The sequence below is a fragment of the Erpetoichthys calabaricus genome, chromosome 18, assembly GCF_900747795.2.
Source record: "Erpetoichthys calabaricus chromosome 18, fErpCal1.3, whole genome shotgun sequence".
Classification (NCBI taxonomy): Eukaryota; Metazoa; Chordata; class Cladistia; order Polypteriformes; family Polypteridae; genus Erpetoichthys; species Erpetoichthys calabaricus.
Window position 1 is genome coordinate 25,965,772 of NC_041411.2, and position 16,639 is coordinate 25,982,410.

The following is a 16,639-nucleotide window of genomic DNA, read 5'->3' on the forward strand; positions in this document are numbered from 1 at the left end:
TGGTGGAATGAATAATAAAGAGGAGTTTATTCATCTGGTTAGCACCATACTGACCGAGAAAGCAAGAACATGTCTGAGTGTGCCGTCTCAAAGTATTTGACGGGTCAGCGTGTGGGCGAGGGAGGGGTGTGCCACCCTCACTTACACATTCCTTACCAAACGGCTTCTGGAAGAACTGGAGATCTGGAAATCTGCTTTCTACTACAGACACGGTGAATGGAAGCCCAAGAGAAGGGAACACGTCTGTGTGACAGAGCAGCCTGGGCATTTATTGAACATGGCTGTCAGGTGCCATGTAGACTCCAGTCAGCTGTGAGGTTGTGCCGCAGCTCTTGCAGTTCCTTGGTCAGCGCCGATAACTCCTTAACCAACTCCTTCCTTTGGTTGATAGCAAACGAGAGGGCATGGATGGACTCATTCTGCCGGACTGAAAGAGAGAAGACGGCAAGAGTGGAAATGTGGAATGGAGAGAGGGAACAAACACAGCCACACCAGCATGCAGCATACGATTTTAGGCCATCCTCTTGCAGTCCACAAGACAATATCCTTCTTCTGGTGAAACTCCATCCTTCCTCCAACATCTTCAAAATGGCATCCACATTCCGCTCTCTGACAGAATGCCATCCTCCTTCCTGCCGCTGACTTCCATCAAAGTCTTTCCCCTGACAAAAATCCAAACGGAATGCCCTGGAAGGAGGGTGTGGCAGATACCGATCATTTTTTTCCCAATGGCAACAGTTAACCCCGCCCAGTTTTTCTTGCTAGTGGCCAATCATTAGAAAGGAGATGCACGTCTGTCAATCTATTTCAAGCTCCACATGGGAGCAGGACATGGGAGGTGGCAGGGTGTTTCAAGGAGTCTAAAATGTATTCTCGTTTACGTCAACCTTTCCCTTTTAAACTTCTGCATCCTGGAACTTCATGACACCATTGAGTGTTTTACTTATATAATGTTATTTGCAATCTGCATTTTTATGATCTGCCTTTTCCATCCATCCATTATCCAACCCACTATATCCTAACACAGGGTCACGGGGGTCTGCTCGAGCCAATTCCAGCCAACACAGGGCGCAAGGCAGGAAACAAACCTTGGGCAGGGCACCAGCCCACCGCAGGGCACACACACTAGGGACAATTTAGGATCGCCAATGCACCTAACCTGCATGTCTTTGGACTGTGGGAGGAAACCCACCCAGACACGGGGAGAACATGCAAACTCCACGCAGGGTGGACCCGGGAAGCGAACCCAGGTCTCTTCACTGTGAGTCAGCAGCGCTACCCACTGCGCCACCGTGCTGCATGATCTGCTTTTTATAAGTCACAATTCATTTAAAGTGCAAAACTATGAAGTTAATTTCCTTAATATTTAAGACATTGTTCATTTTCCTTTTCCTGTCATTAAACCTGGAGTGGTACATTGCACATTTTAGGACAGTGACGCATTTTCCTACTATTTTAATCATTTGGAAAAAAAAAAAAAAAAAAACTTCCCAGTTTTCGTTACAGAAAGTGCATCCTGTACAATTTTTTAAAATACAGCTAAGCTAACAACATACTGAAAGCGGATGGGTTTAATGTAGCGTCTTACAGAGCCGACTCGGCCATTTTAGCTGCCCTAGTCGAAGCTGTAAATGGCACCCAGCCAGCCCCTTTGCTTTGAGTGGAATCGTCATTGAAACTTGAGGACAGCTGAAGTATGGAGGGTTTGAATACAAAACCGGGAATTTAGAATGTGAGAACATCGAGGTCAAGCGATTACTTAACAGCAACATCAGTTTACAATTTGGTCTCAGAAAAGGCCACCAGTTCAGAAAACATGTAGAATTTGGGCTGCTTTTTATTTAGCTATTGTTTATAATTTTTGTTCTAAAGAAATAACATTTCACTGATTCATATTACAAATACGCATCCTAGAAGTCTTCATTTAAACCTCCAGTCAAATAAGAGGTGTGTATCTTACAATGATGGTGACACTCTAATTATAATGTTACCAAGGCAGCTCCTTAACATATACGTAACATTTAAATTAATAAAATAAATCGATGAACTTAATGATATTAACTAATTCAATGAAACTGAAGTAAATGGTTATGTTAAATGGAAATATTTACCCACAATTCATATTTACTGTGTTTTCTGTATGCAAATAACTCTGTCTAACTATCCAATCAATACACGACGACGGAGACCCCCCCCCCCCTCCTCCCCCAACTGCTTTAGTGCGCCAAGGGCGAATCACTTAGATGGTGGTGAGCGATAAAGAAGGATGTGTACGGAGTGCTAAACAACAGAGAACGATATTTATGAAGTTTTAACACACGTTTTAATGTAAGCCCATCTGGGAGCTGATTAGAGTTTGAAATAAATCTGCCTTTAGCGCTGCGTTCAAGAGCTGCACACCCGTTGCTCTTTGGAATGTTTGATTTTAATTTGCCATCTCTGTGTCTTTTATGCCTAATGCTACACTTTGAGGATTATTATCATTATTATTAGCGTTATCGTTGTTGGTCGTGTTAATGTTGGATTGTGTAATTCATCAGAGCAAACATTGCTAGTGTGCAAAAATAATTGAAAACAATATAATCGGACAGTCTTATTGAGTCAGGGGTTCATGGTTCTGTATTGTTTAAAAAAAATCTCCCCTAACCAGTTTTAAACCCTAGGTGACTGGCTCACTAATAAAGCTGGCCCTGGCGTCTTACACAATAAACAGCCCCCTTCACAACACGCGGCAATAAGCTAAATCTGTACAAAAGAACGGTAAAAGAGTAAATAGCCGATCGATCCACTCATTTTCAAAGCACGGGAAAGTGAAAAGCGCCACACTTTAAAACAGTGCAGTATCATCGAGCCTGCTGTTTCCAGTTTTGGAGGGGTCAACACCCACCCCATCTTTATGTGCCCAAACACGCTCAGTTGAACTCTCTCTCTCCTACAATGTACAATTTATGATAAGCATGTTAGACAATGGATGCACTTTTACTAATTTAGATCTTACTCCATATGAAAGGCCCACTTACTAATGAGACACCATAGTGAACATATCTACTTACAGCATATATTTGCTTAGCTATATATTTAAAACTTGTATTTTATTTATGGAAATATTTTTTCTAAATGTTTAATAAAATAGTAGAAAAACGCGTCACCGTCCTAATATACGCAATGTACCACTTCAATTTTAATGATAAAAAAGAAAAATGGGAGCTGCGTTAAACGTCAAGGAAGCATCATTGTTTTGTACATTAAATCATGTACAATTTGCAAAACGCAGATTTAAAAAGTGCAGATTGCAAATAATGGCATAAGCAAATCGTGCGCAGACGTAATAAAGTTGCGGCATGCAGAAGTTGAAAGGCATGAACGCGATTGACTGTCTAAAACGTATTCCCGCCTGTGCAAATATGTCTAGAAATAGAGATGTACACGTGTGTAGCTCCTTTGTAATGATTGGCTGGTAGTAAAGAAATGGGGCGTGTTGAATGACGTCCCTCGAAAATGATTGACAGCTGCCCCACCCCTCCCGAAGTATCTCGCTTGTGGTGTTATTGTACTTGTGGCTGAGCTGAGAGGAGGACGGATTTTGGTGGAGGGCAAAGGCAGGGAGAGGGATGGCATTTGGAGGAAGGGAGTTATACGAAGGGCATTTTGTTGGAGGTTGGAGGACAGATGCCGTTTTGAAAAAAGTAGGAGGGATTTTTGCCAGAGAAATGATGACGTTTTGTCGGAGGGAGGAAGATGTCCCATAATGGATACCATAGTATATGCAGAGTTCATTGATTGCACAGAGCTTAATTGGCGGTCTCAAAAATTCCCAAAATTGTAAAAAAAAAAAAAAAAAAAAATTAATTATTGCTATAAAACAGCAATTCCCTTTTAGTCACCTTTCAAAATCCTCCCCTTGAGATGCAGTACCCTTGTCCCAGTGCTTCTCCCATTTCTGTTAACATTTCTTGTACTCGTCTGTTGTGACCGTTTTTTTTTTCCCTGGGCTTCTTCCATGGTGGAAAATCTTCCCACCCCTCTCTGTTTTCATTTTGGGAACAAAAAGATGCCGTAGGGAGCGAGATCTGGTAAATTTGGAAGGTTGCGACCACTTTGTTTTTGGTCAAAAACTGTTTTAACTGATAACACGGTATGTGCAGGTGGCCTGTCATTGTGCAAAATCCAGTTTTGTGTGTGCCACTTCTCTTGGATGTTTTTCTTGATGCTTTCCCGTAGATGCCACAGAATGTATTGTCACGTATGAAAAGTCTGTCCACGGGGAACAAACTCTTCGTGAACAAGTCAGTGGGTGTCGAATAAGGTGGTCATCATTGTCTCTTGAAAATCCACCATGGCGGCTTGAAGAAAAAGTTTGGCCAAGTGACCTGCACGATTGTAGAATGAACACCAGAAATACGTACTTGATCACCTCAGCTCGATGCCACTTGACTAACCAGCCTGTAGGCATGCGATACCTAGCGGCATATTTAAGAGCAACACTCTGTTCCCATGCTAGTCACCAATTCCATGAATTTTTGGGGTCTGTCCTCGTGTAAGCCACACCTGACATCAAAGCCAAGCAGACAGTTTCAGGAATAGAGGAGATCACTGCATCAGCCATCTTCTCTTTTGGGTGTTCTCTTCCATTCTGCTTCCAACATCTTTAGGACAAGGAGCTCAATTCTGACAAAACTCAGTGTCCTGGATCTTTGGTTCAAATCAGGATTAAAGGCTCGATGGGTTAATCATGTAGTTTTACTGTAAGGATTCATTTCCCACCAGAATTCATGGTCTCGCAGCTTCTTCATCTGATGGCTGTTCCTCTCAGACCTCACTGTTCTGCATTCGGAGCTCTGCAGGTCTGGTTGATTCAACTTCCAATACTCTACAATTGTACCCCAATTTGTCTGATCCTATCTAAAATCAGGACCCCGAACTGACATAGCTTCAATTGAAGGACTCTGCTCTCTTCACAACCACTTACCGTATCTGATGTTTGCTCCTGTTGTATCGTAGTTTTTTCTAGGAGCAGACAGAGCCGTCCCCCTTTAATCATGATGGTCTATTTCTCTTTGTTCTGTGAAGCTTCACCTCTAGTTGTTGTCTCCTCCTGTGAAAGCTGTCTTTCATCTGAAGGTCTCTTCCTTTTAGCTGTCCCAATCAGGCTGCCCCTTTCTGATATCAGCATCATACAGCGTTCTTAGCAGATCTTCATGTCCCAGATTTCTTATCTACTCAGGGCTCAGTATCTTAAAAGCCTTTCTGTTCCTCTGACAGTTTGTTCGTTTCTGGTCACGGCGTCGTTCAGGTTTAACAAATTTCAGTCTTACAGTTTGCGCCACATGGTTACTCATTTTGAGATGAGTTCAGTTTGATGTGTTTTTGTGACATGTAACGCTAGGACTGTCCAGAAGACTGCAGTTTATAATTGATATCTTACACCTACTTTCTGAGTCCGGCCTTGTTGAGCTGCTCTTATTTCTGGGAGTCTGCTCAGAACCCAATTCACTGTCCTTCACCTTTACTCCTCAAAGAGCTTTTAACTCTTTGAACTATTTAAATCACGGAAGATTATGGGGTCTTGTACTGTCAATTCAAGTGGTCCAAAAAGACGCACCGAAGGGGACTCGCTCATTAAAGGTGATCCAGAACTCAACAAGAGTGGAAGAGAAAACTGAAACCGTTCAAGGTCTCACAGACGGCTACTCAGAGTGGTTACGTTTGAAGAAAGCAGTGGTGTGGCCAGTTTGGTGAAATCGGTTAAAGCAGCTGTTGAGGTATTGGGATGAAGGGGACAGACTGGCATACTTGGAGACCCCTCCCACGAAACCTGGAAGGACGTGCATATTCCAACCACATTGAGTTTCAGGTCACGTTCTTTGAACTATTATCACACTAATAAATATGAGAACACGGAGGGTGGCTCTTACCCAAAAAGTAGAAGATTGTGCTGAGTGCGGCGAATGCCAGAATAACAGTCAGCCACACCCACACGTAACGGCAGAGCCCAGGACCACAGTAGGCACAGCAAACATCTCGGGGTCGCCTGAGCGACAGGTGCACTTTCTTGGAAAATGGCCCACTCCCACCGTTGTCCTCTAGCCGCACCGGCTTCCCTCCTTTGGGTTGAAAAGACATAAACAGCAAATGAGGATTTAAACAAACTGTACACTTTCTACATCATTACACCCACAGCCAACTTTTCATGAAGCAAAGAAAGAACGCCATATGGTATGTTTAACTCCATCAACCTTTCCAGATTCTTCCCCCCAAGCAAGCATCCCCACAGTATTGCAGGATTCGTTTTGTGTTCCTTAATGTTTCTGACTTTTAAGGGGAGCACCAACTTTGATGCCACGTTCTCGTGTCTACGCATTTGCATGAAACATTTCCTAAGGAGCAGACAAGTGAAAATGGCTCCCCTTGACTTTCTGTCTCCCTGTTTCTTTCTGAAACAGACATTTTACATCTGCGACATGTGGAACTCAAGCTGACTGATGGGAATGAATTGTAAGGAGTTGCTCATCTGTCTGGATATCATTGGCATGGTGGCTCTGAGGCTAGGGATCTGCACTGACAATCGGAAGGTTACCGGTTCGAATCCCGTAAATGCCAAAGGAGACTCTGCTCTGTTGGGCCCTTCAGCAAGGCCCTTAACCTGCAATTGCTGAGCGCTTTGAGTAGTGAGAAAAGCGCTATATAAATGCAAAGAATTATTATTATTATTATTATCGACATCGATTGGCGTGCCACCAGAATTCCTTTTGTAACATTATGGACTTTCTGGATGGCACATGTGAAGACCTCATTTTAAAAGTCAATCTTTTACCCCCGTTGGGCGCTTTAACGTTTTATTCTTAGACAACATTTAAGTTGCCATTTTTGGGCATGGAGCATCAGGAAAAGACTCTTTAATGTCAAAGTGCAAACAGATCCCTGTGAAGTGGTCTAAAATAATTAGAAATATATAAACCACAACATCCTTGATTTCATAAATATTCACACACACCCCGCCCCCCCCCCCATTAATATGATATGGGGTGCAGCCCATTGGTTTCAGAAGTCATTGAATTCTTACAATGGAGATCATCTCTCTCTGGGGTTAAAACCTCATGAGGACTCAGTGTGGTGGCCTAACCTGCACAATGAAGACAAAGGAACACAGCAAGCAACTCCATGAAAGGCACAAGTCAGGGGATGGAGACAAGAAAATCTTCCAAGTCACTGAATATCCCTTGGAGTCCAGCTAAATCAGTCATCAGCCAGAGCAGGCCGTCCACAAACACCGAGTGATTGAGCAAGAAGACAACAAATGAGGAAGGTCATTTAGGGAGAACTGTGAAGGAGTTGTAAGCTACAGTGACTCGCACCGGAGAGGCTGTGCAGACATCAACTGTTCCCAAGAACATCACCAGTTGCAGCTTTAGAGGAAAAAAAAACCTAATGACATCTTAGCTAAAGTTCTGCAGAAGGGACATTGGAGACACTGAGGTGAGTTAGAAGAGGTTTCCATGGTCAGATTAGACAGAAATTGGGCCTTTTTGTCCATCAGACTAAACGCCATGTTGGGTAAGCACTGCATATTCTCAAAAAAACAGACCATCTCCACCATGAAGTAGGGTGGTGACAGCATTGGGGCGTGAGGAGGCTTCTCTGCAGCAGGACCAGGAAGGCTTGTGAGAGTGGAGGGGACATTATGGAGGAAAACCTAATGCAGTCGGCAAGAAACCTGTGCCTTGGGAGAAGATTTGTATTCCAGCAACATGACATCCCAAAGGCTGTGGTTTCCAAACAACACCATGACTGTCCTGGAGTAGCCGAGTCAGAGTGCAGATCTCAGTTCAAGTGAGACTTTGTGGCTGGACCTGACAAAGGCTAATAATAATAATTCATTACATTTATCTAGCGCTTTTCTCAGTTCTTAAAGCGCTATCCACACAGGGAGGAACCGGGAAGCGAACCCACAATCTTCCACAGTCTCCTTACTGCAAAGCAGCAGCACTACCACAGGCTGATCACTCACGAGCTCCATGCAAGCTGACAGAGATTCAACACAACTCGGAGTCCTGCCACATGCAAAAGTTTGCTGACGACACTGCTATCGTGGGCTGCATCAGGAGTGGGCAGGAGGAGGAGTATAGGAACCTAATCAAGGATTTTGTTAAATGGTGCGACTTAAACTACCTACAACTGAACACCAACAAAACCAAAGAGCGGGTGGTGGATTTTAGGAGGACCAGGCCCCTCATGGACCCTGTGATCATCAGAGGTAACTGTGTGCAGAGGGTACAGACCTATAAATACCTGGGAGTGCAGCTGGATGATAAACTGGACTGGACTACCAATACTGATGCTCTGTGCAAGACAGGACAGAGCCAACTATACTTCCTTAGAAGGCTGGTGTCCTTCAACATCTGCTATAAGGTGCTGCAGATGTTCTATCAGACGGTTGTGGCGAATGCCCTCTTCTACGCAGTGGAGTGCTGTGGAGGCAGCATAAAGAAGAGGGATGCCTCACGCCTGGACAAACTGGTGAGGAAGGCAGGCTCTATTGTAGGCACGGAGCTGGACAGTTTGATATCTGTGGCAGAGCGACGGGCGATGAGCAGGCTCCTATCAATTATGGAGAATCCACTGCATCCACTAAACAGTGTCATCTCCAGACAGAGGAGCAGCTTCAGCGACAGACTGCTGTCAATGTCCTGCTCCACTGACAGACTGAGGAGATCGTTCCTCCCCCACACTATGCGACTCTTCAGTTCCACTCGGGGGGGGTAAACGTTAACATTATACAAAGTTATTGTCTGTTATACCAGCATTGTTATCACTCTTTAATTTAATATTGTTTTTGATCAATATGCTGCTGCTGGAGTATGTGAATTTCCCCTTGGGGATTAATAAAGTATCTATCTATCTATCTATCTATCTATCTATCTATCTATCTATCTATCTATCTATCTATCTATCTATCTATCTATCTATCTATCTATCTATCTATCTGTCTGACAGTTTTAGCAAAGAAAAATGGGGAGAAATGGCAGAGCTCATAGAACAGGACCTGTACACACAGAAGAATTTGAATGCTTATGTGATCGACTATTTTGTGTTTTATATTTGTAATGAATTCAGACCACTTTGCATAGATCTGTTTCTATTTTCGACATTAAAGAGTCTTTTCTGCTGATCAGTGTCAAAACAGCCCAATGAACTCCACTGTGACTTGATGTTATATAACAATAAAATGTGCAAACGTCCAAGGGGGTGAAGACTTTTGATTGGCCTTGACTTAATGATGAGGAATGATGGGTATGAGGGGAGGCAGCGGTGTGCCTGCTCCCCACCTCCTGTATTTACTTCCCACCCCTGACAGATCACATGATAGGCGTGCCCCCAGGCAGAAGAAGCCGAGTGCAGATTGCTCTCAATGCTCACCTGTCTTTGCTGGCTCCAGGTTGTTGTTGAGTCGGTGCAGGTCATTGATGGACTCAACGGAATGCAGCTCGATTTCGGTCATGGCCTGGTCACTGATTCGCATAAAGCCATCTGCCGAAAGATCTTCCTGTGTCATAGCACTGCCTGAAGATGAAACAGACATGAGGGGTTGGGAAGGTGAACTCTGTTTAATGTTCAGAGCAAATATGAAAGATCTATCGATTTTCTAGCCCACCTATTCACCTTTGGGTTATGGGAAGCCATTGCTTATCCTAGTGGATAGGAGTCAAGTTTCGGACAGAGTGCCAGTCGATGTCAGGGCACAAACCCCTGGTTTCAATCTGTGATTGCCAGTTCACCTACCATACACGTCTTAACAGACATGTGGTCTCCATGTTTCAATAACAAGACCAAAAGAAGCCAAGAGAAGAACGACAGGCTTGATTCGGGGCTGAGAGCGAGGAGGCATTGAACGAGCTGAGTTTGAGCAAACCAAGATGGAGAGGTACCACAATCAAAGTGTAAATTATGAAAGGAATTGATTCCTTGCTGTTAGTTTCAAATAAATTTTTCCACAACAACACAAGGAGCCGGATGGAAACTTGTTAAGGCTTAAGGTTGCTCAAATGTTATAAACTTTCTTCTTCAAGCAGAGAACCACAGACACGTGGAACAAATTACCAAGTGACATTGTGGGGACCTTCAAAACTCAACTCATTTTGGAGAAATTAGCTGAATAAGGATGATTTGCTCTTTCGGCACAAATGGTGCGTTCTTGTCAGAATTACTCCAATGACAAAGGGAATGAGCAAACTCAACCGAGGGAGTGCAGTTTGTGAAGGAGCAGCGCTCTTTTATGCATTTTTATATGTTGGGAAAATGTTTTTTACTCCGTGCAGGGTGACTGCTCAGGGAATGAGCCGTTGTAACGAGCAGGATCCAATCAGAGAAGGGTCACGAAGTAAGCACAAACCAATCAGAGCGAGGTGAGAGTATCGCGTTCGGAAAACCGTGTTTACTTCCATCAACACCAAAACGCAGACGCAACGTTTTCAGAAATATACGTCTGTGGAGAGGGTGTTATGTGAAGGGTCCAGTGATATTTTGATATCGAAAACGAGAACTAGACATACAATATTGTTTTTCGTTTTACAAGAATGTGAACTGAAATTAAGGCAAACAGAGAAACTAAAAATAAATAAAAATAAAAATTAGTGAACGAGATCGAAAATTGAGAAAAAAAGCGAAAAAAAACAGCAATAGCATTTTCGTTCAATCCGGTTCAGTCGTGCAGAGGAGTTGTTTGTAGGTCGCCCTGAGCCTTCGGTTACGTTGCGCTCTTCACTACGCGTCACGTGGCGCAACTTCCGTAAAGGACCGTTGTTTGTTTGTTTGTTTGTTGAGCGCATTTGGCTCGTCGAGTTGAAGCAGTAAGCACGTGTGGTTGACGATGGCGAGTTTTGCACAGATGTTTGCGGGTAGAAAGCGAGAAAGTAACGCGTGGAAATACTTTAATTACAGCGCAGATTATAATAAAAGCAAATGTAGCGTGCGAGAAGAAGAAAAGAGTTTCGGAGTTTCAGTGCAGGGCCAGCTGGATCAGTACTTAGTGGAAGTCCAGCACTTCATACAGGGACGTGCGGTCTCACCTGTCATCATGAAAAGTGAAAAAAAACTAATAATGATAACATAAAATAAATTTGGCAACTGGTCTGTGCTATAATGTACTTTTCTGTGTAATTCCAATAATTTTGATCATTTTTATAGTCAAAATTGCGCATTTCCTGATCAAATATAGGGGAGAAACGCGAGGTGCGGCAGCGATGAGACAGGACGAGCCTCACCTCACCTCGGACTGCGTTGTCCCTGACACACTGGGTTGATGCCTGCAATTGGCGCGTGCCTGTTGCCGTCCCTCTTTACATCGCCAATATAATTTTTGCACATGCGTTTATTATACACTCTGACTTTCTACAGTCTGGTTAATATCTTTAATGTGTGTGACATATTTAGTCTTGCTGATCGGACTTAAAACCGCAGTGAAAAGGCACAAGGCGAGGCCGACAGTACCGTGCTGCCCTGAAGGGGGCACATGTGAGCCCAACAGGTGCTTGTTGCTGCTCTTCTTCTACGCAGATGCGCCAATAAGTTAGCGATATCAGAAAGTCAAGTGCACTGCAGCGGTCCGTTCATTTTTATTTTTTGTTCCAACTGACTGCCACAATGGAAGATTAAGACTTTTAAAACTAAAAGAAAATAAAGAGGACTTTTACAAGAAAGCGACAGAGATTTTCGTGAAGGATAGGCGCATGGACTTCATTAACAAATAAAGGTAAGACCATAAACGGTTTTCAATTTTATAAAAAATGGGATCAGACTAAGATAAAAGTCCAATATTTAAAAACTAAATTTTGACTTTAAATAAAATATTCTTTTGTTTTTCTTATCATTTTATTGAACAGTCTGTAATAACATTGATTAAAGCATCAGAATTAAAAGCTGTTAAAAACAACTAAATATTTCAATTAATGTCAAACTGAAATCCGTTTTTTTTGTACACCACTCTATACTTTCATTTGTATTGAATGAGTATGAATTGTGAAATTGCAACAGCAAATTTAGAACACATGGAGGATGAGGAGCAAATGCGCTCTCTCTGCTCTTTCTCTCGCCGCTATAAATGTAAAGTTCTTTCTTAGTCATATTATGTACCTTACCTGTGTGTGTGTAAAGAATGATGATGAGATATGAAACATAACAACTAGTCAATATGCAAGCTGGCTGACAATTGAATAGTGAATAAGCTACTCTTTGGGGTTCATATATTTGTAACTCTGACTCTGAAGGAGTCACCAGCCATGAACCTCACCGCACGTCACTACTTCAGTCCTTGCAGCAGAAATCGTCACCATCCAGTCTGCTGGCGCCAGTGGCCGAGGACCTCGTCTGTGTATCTGCATTACAGGCGCTTGTCAAGCGAGTATTTTCACTGTGTGGCTATCTGTGCAATGGACGTCGTTGCAACATGAAGAAATCTCTCGAAATGCGTGCTTGTTTAAAGCTTAACAGTAACGCGCTTGCACAGACTGCTTTCTTGGGTTGAAACATTTGATCTTACTGACTGTACTCATTAGGAGACTTCATTTGTTTGATCATTGATAGTCAAACTGTGTTTAACGGCGTTATGAACTGTGAGTGTATTTTGTTGACCGAAACATAACTTGCATTTAAATATGTGTAGGCCAGCATTTGTGGCAACAGAAAAAAAAAACAAAAGTTGTACTAATATTATGTAAAAAAGCCAGAACTAATTAAAATAAAAACTAACATTTTAAACGCAGAACTAAATAAAAATAAAAATTGCTGACTCCACTGAAAACTAGAACAAAATAAAAATTGATTTTATAAAATAAAATAAACACTAAAACTACCGTTAATATCAGAACTGAAATATCACTGGAGGGGTCCAAGTCTTGTCTACACGGAAACAGGGAAGACGGAGTTTCTAAACATCTTCACCCTGGAAGGAGTTTTATCAAAAGGTCAGTTTTCAGGGACCTAAAACGCAGTTTGCGTGTGGACAAAAGGCCAAAACGCATACGAGAAAACTACCTTTTAAAAAATAACCGGGTCTGTCTACCGGATTTGAAAAATGGCAGGGTATAGTGTCGATCAAAGAAAGACAAATGTGTCCATTTGTACAAGAACACGTGTTAGTGTGGACAGAGCCCAAATCAGTGGTTTGTGGTCTTGGTGTAATCCTGGGCTGCAGAGGGGTGTGTGGGGCCAACAACCACACAGGACCGGTTACATCAAACGCTGTTAACTGGTATGTGTGGACTGTATAAACTTGCGCGTGAATGTAATAAAAATAATGTTAACATACACCGGATTTTCTCATTATAGTATTCAGCTAAATTTTTGCAAGATAACACGTAGACTTTATCAAAATATAACTGGAGAATATAGCTTGAAAAATCCACGTTAACGGGACACTCGGACCTCCAAAGTGGGGCCCTGTTAGGCGCGGGGCCTGGGCTGGTCACCCCACTTGCCACCCCCAAACGCCGCTCCTGCCGGGCTGTGATCTGAATTTTAAAAGTCACTTCCAATAATGGCGTGGCACAGTGGTGGCACTGCTGCCTCCTGGCACTGAGGAGACCTGTGTCATGGGTCCTCCCCGTGTGGAGTCTGCATATTCTCTGTGTATGTCTGCGCGGGTTTCCTCCCACGATTCAAAGACCTGCTGGTTGGGAGAATTGGCAGTGCTAAACTGGCACGTGTGTGTGTTTGCCCTGCGGTGGACTGGCACCCTCTCCAGGGTTTGTTCCTGCCATGTGCCCTATGCTGGCTCATTAGAGAACCTGAATCACTTCCCTGCCATTAAAAACTTACATTTTATTTTATGTGGTTATTTTATTGGGGGGGGGGGGGTTCCCCACTCTCTTAGTCTCCATCCATCCATCCATCCATTATCCAACCCACTATATCCTAACTAAAGGGTCACAGGGGTCTGCTGGAGCCAATCCCAGCCAACACAGGGCGCAAGGCAGGAAACAAACCCCGGGCAGAGCGCCAACCCACCGCAGGGCACATATCTTAGTCTCTCTTAGTTTATTGTATGTAAATGTCTTTTAACTGTATCTGTAATTGCCTACTGAGAATGCTGCTGGTTTCTTTCTTTTTAAATGTTTTTCTCAATGTAAAGCACTTTGAGCTGCATTTCATGTATGAAAGACGCTATATAAATAAAGCTTGACTAATTTATTCTAGAGCACGATGGCCTCTCCTGTTTCACGTCACCTCATTATTAGTCCGATACTCACCCATCCCGACTTTTTAAGAACGTGTTGCAGGCCTCTGTGTATCTGTAGAAAGCAGTGCAGGTGATGAGGTGAAACACGAACATAACTGCTGTTTGTGGTTGAATGCGCGTCAAAGTCACTTTACAAACCATGTCTTTTTCTTTTTATTAGCTTTTTCCATACTGCTCCCACTTTATTTGGGATCAAGGTTGTAAATGAACATTCAGTCCTTTTCTAACCCGCTTCATTTTGCGGATCTGCTGGAGTCTATCCCAGCCAGAATAGGGCACAAGGCCAGAACAAACCCTGGACAGGATGCCAGTCCATCGCAGGGCAAACACACACACACACACAAACACACCAGGGCCAGTCCACCTAACCTGCATGCCTTTGGACTGTGGGAGGACATGCAAACTCCAACAGGGAGAAGCCGGGATGTGAACCCTGGTCCCCTTACTGCGAGGCAGTGTGCCACCAGATCTGTTTAATATTTACTTTAAACTGCCTGCTTATAGCGGCGTACCAAATCTTTCTTATGAAATATGACCTCATCGCCCACCACCGGGGAGCTGGTGCCAAACAGCCAGCGGGAAGACAAACTGGCAGCTGCATGTGACGGCAATCCTTGGCTGGCGGCCCCCCTGAAAGCTGCGTGTGGCGCAGATCCGCTCGCCTCACACTTGTGCTGCCTGTCTGTTCTCACGTAATTAATCAGGACGCCGGTGGGGCCAGCCTACAGGTGAAGCCCCTTGTCAGGACAGCATCCTGCCCATTCGCCATTTAGTCCTTGAGGACACGCAGATGAACATCCAGCTGCCTTTTATATTCCATTAGAGGAGTGAAAGCTTGGTGCTGATGGGTGCCTGAGGCTTAACAAGCAGAAATGTCCACTGGATGCTCCGTATGCTGAGTGTTGAGCAGCAAATGGAGGTGAAAAATGCTGCTGGGCTGGCATAACTGGGATCAGGCCCATAAGGTGTGGCAAAATCATCAATGGCATTCTGTAGAACTTCTCCTTATTGCCCAGTTGACCCATCCCTTTACTCCTCATCCCACAGGGCGAGGCCTGATTTGGAAGATGAACCTCCCCAAGTGGTTAGCGGACCCTTTCTGAGATGCCTAATTTCTAGTTTACCTCCTACTTGCTAAAATGACATCACAATGGTTAATAGCACAAGCAGGGCCAGTTTGGCAAAGAAATGTAGATGATTAAAAAAAAAACCAACAACAACAAAACAAAACAAGCACTCACTGTGACTGGAACGTTTATGAACCTCTTAAGGGGGCACTCGGCGAGGTGCTGGTGGTCGCAGGCAGAACTAGAAGTGTGCCCAGGTAGGAAGTGGGAGATATGTCAGTGGAGCTTCTTGTGGAAACGTCCCCCACCTTGGCTCCTCTGGATTCATCCCAGCTGTGCCAGAAGCATCTTGGCTGGTAGCAGAGCACTTACCGAAAGCATCACATGAGCAGGCAGTGCCAATCCCCCTGGGTAATTGGCACCAATGGAATGAGAACCTTAAAAGGAAGAGAAATCAAGGAGTGAGATGAGGAGTTTCTCTGGGATGCAGGGAGCCCCTGAAACAGCCGCACCGCTCTGATAGCTGGCACTCGAAAATGCCCCCACTAACGGTGACCTACTGTCATTCCTGATGGATGAACGAGCCACTGCACAACCTCAATGGGCGCCCCCCCCCCCCCAAAGCTTGTCTTCTGGAAATTGAGCTGGAGCCCCTCTAGTTCTGGCCACTTGACTATCTCTTACCTTTCCTGACCTTTTCAGAAGATTCCAGAGCCTGAAGGAAAGCTTTTCAGAAATGAGGACCTCGGTTCACACTCACGTCGATCCTCCAAAAAGAAATATTTTCAGAACGTCAGGCTTGCCTTGGACTCCGGTCTCCTCACTCGCTCTGGCTGTCTTTCTGCCAGTAGCCTGCACGGTGCTAAAATAGTAAGAGGAATGTGCCGGATATAAATAGACCCCCTGGGTCGGAGAATGCGCTTATCTCAATTGGAAGAGATGTACACATTGGCTCTCCCCCCAACCACCCCCTAATAGAGTCTCCAAAAGATGAGCCACAGTGGGCTAGAGAGGCCCACCGAAGCATAAAAGTGAAAGTGCCACCTCCTAACATCTGGAACTGAGAGCCATGGGTGTCAACCTGTGAACGTCTTGGAGTTGTTAGTCCTTCAGTGGCTGCAGCTCACATCTCGCTGGCCTGCACTGCTCTCTCTGCGGCTATCTGATCGACTGTCTATTTATAGGTGCCTGATCTTGTTAGACAATACGGGAAACTGTCTCGAATTCTGCAAACGTTAACTCCTGCTCACATCTAAGGAGCTTTAGGTGTCCGGTCCTGGTAGAGAGCAACAGCACATGCAGCAGATTCACTTTTTTCCCCATTTTGTTGTGTTGTTGC

At 44.1% G+C, this 16,639-nt stretch overlaps 1 protein-coding gene across 2 annotated transcripts; it reads right to left on the reverse strand.

Annotated features, from left to right (window-relative positions):
- Window positions 1-8: 8 nt before the first annotated feature.
- si:dkey-20d21.12 (uncharacterized protein LOC556245 homolog) lies at window positions 9-16,319 on the reverse strand. 2 transcript variants are annotated; one of them, XM_051921366.1, is made up of 5 exons: window positions 15,985-16,319; window positions 15,497-15,737; window positions 9,418-9,561; window positions 5,916-6,104; window positions 9-427 (listed from the first exon to the last, which is right to left on the reverse strand). In XM_051921366.1, the coding sequence occupies exons 3-5, from the start codon at window positions 9,551-9,553 to the stop codon at window positions 285-287; spliced, it is 468 nt and encodes a 155-aa protein (XP_051777326.1). In that variant the 5' UTR covers window positions 9,554-9,561; window positions 15,497-15,737; window positions 15,985-16,319; the 3' UTR covers window positions 9-284. The 2 variants fall into 2 exon arrangements, with proteins under 2 accessions (XP_051777326.1, XP_051777325.1); XM_051921365.1 differs by having other exon boundaries at window positions 15,475-15,737; window positions 15,985-16,313.
- Between the last annotated feature and the right edge of the window lie 320 nt (window positions 16,320-16,639).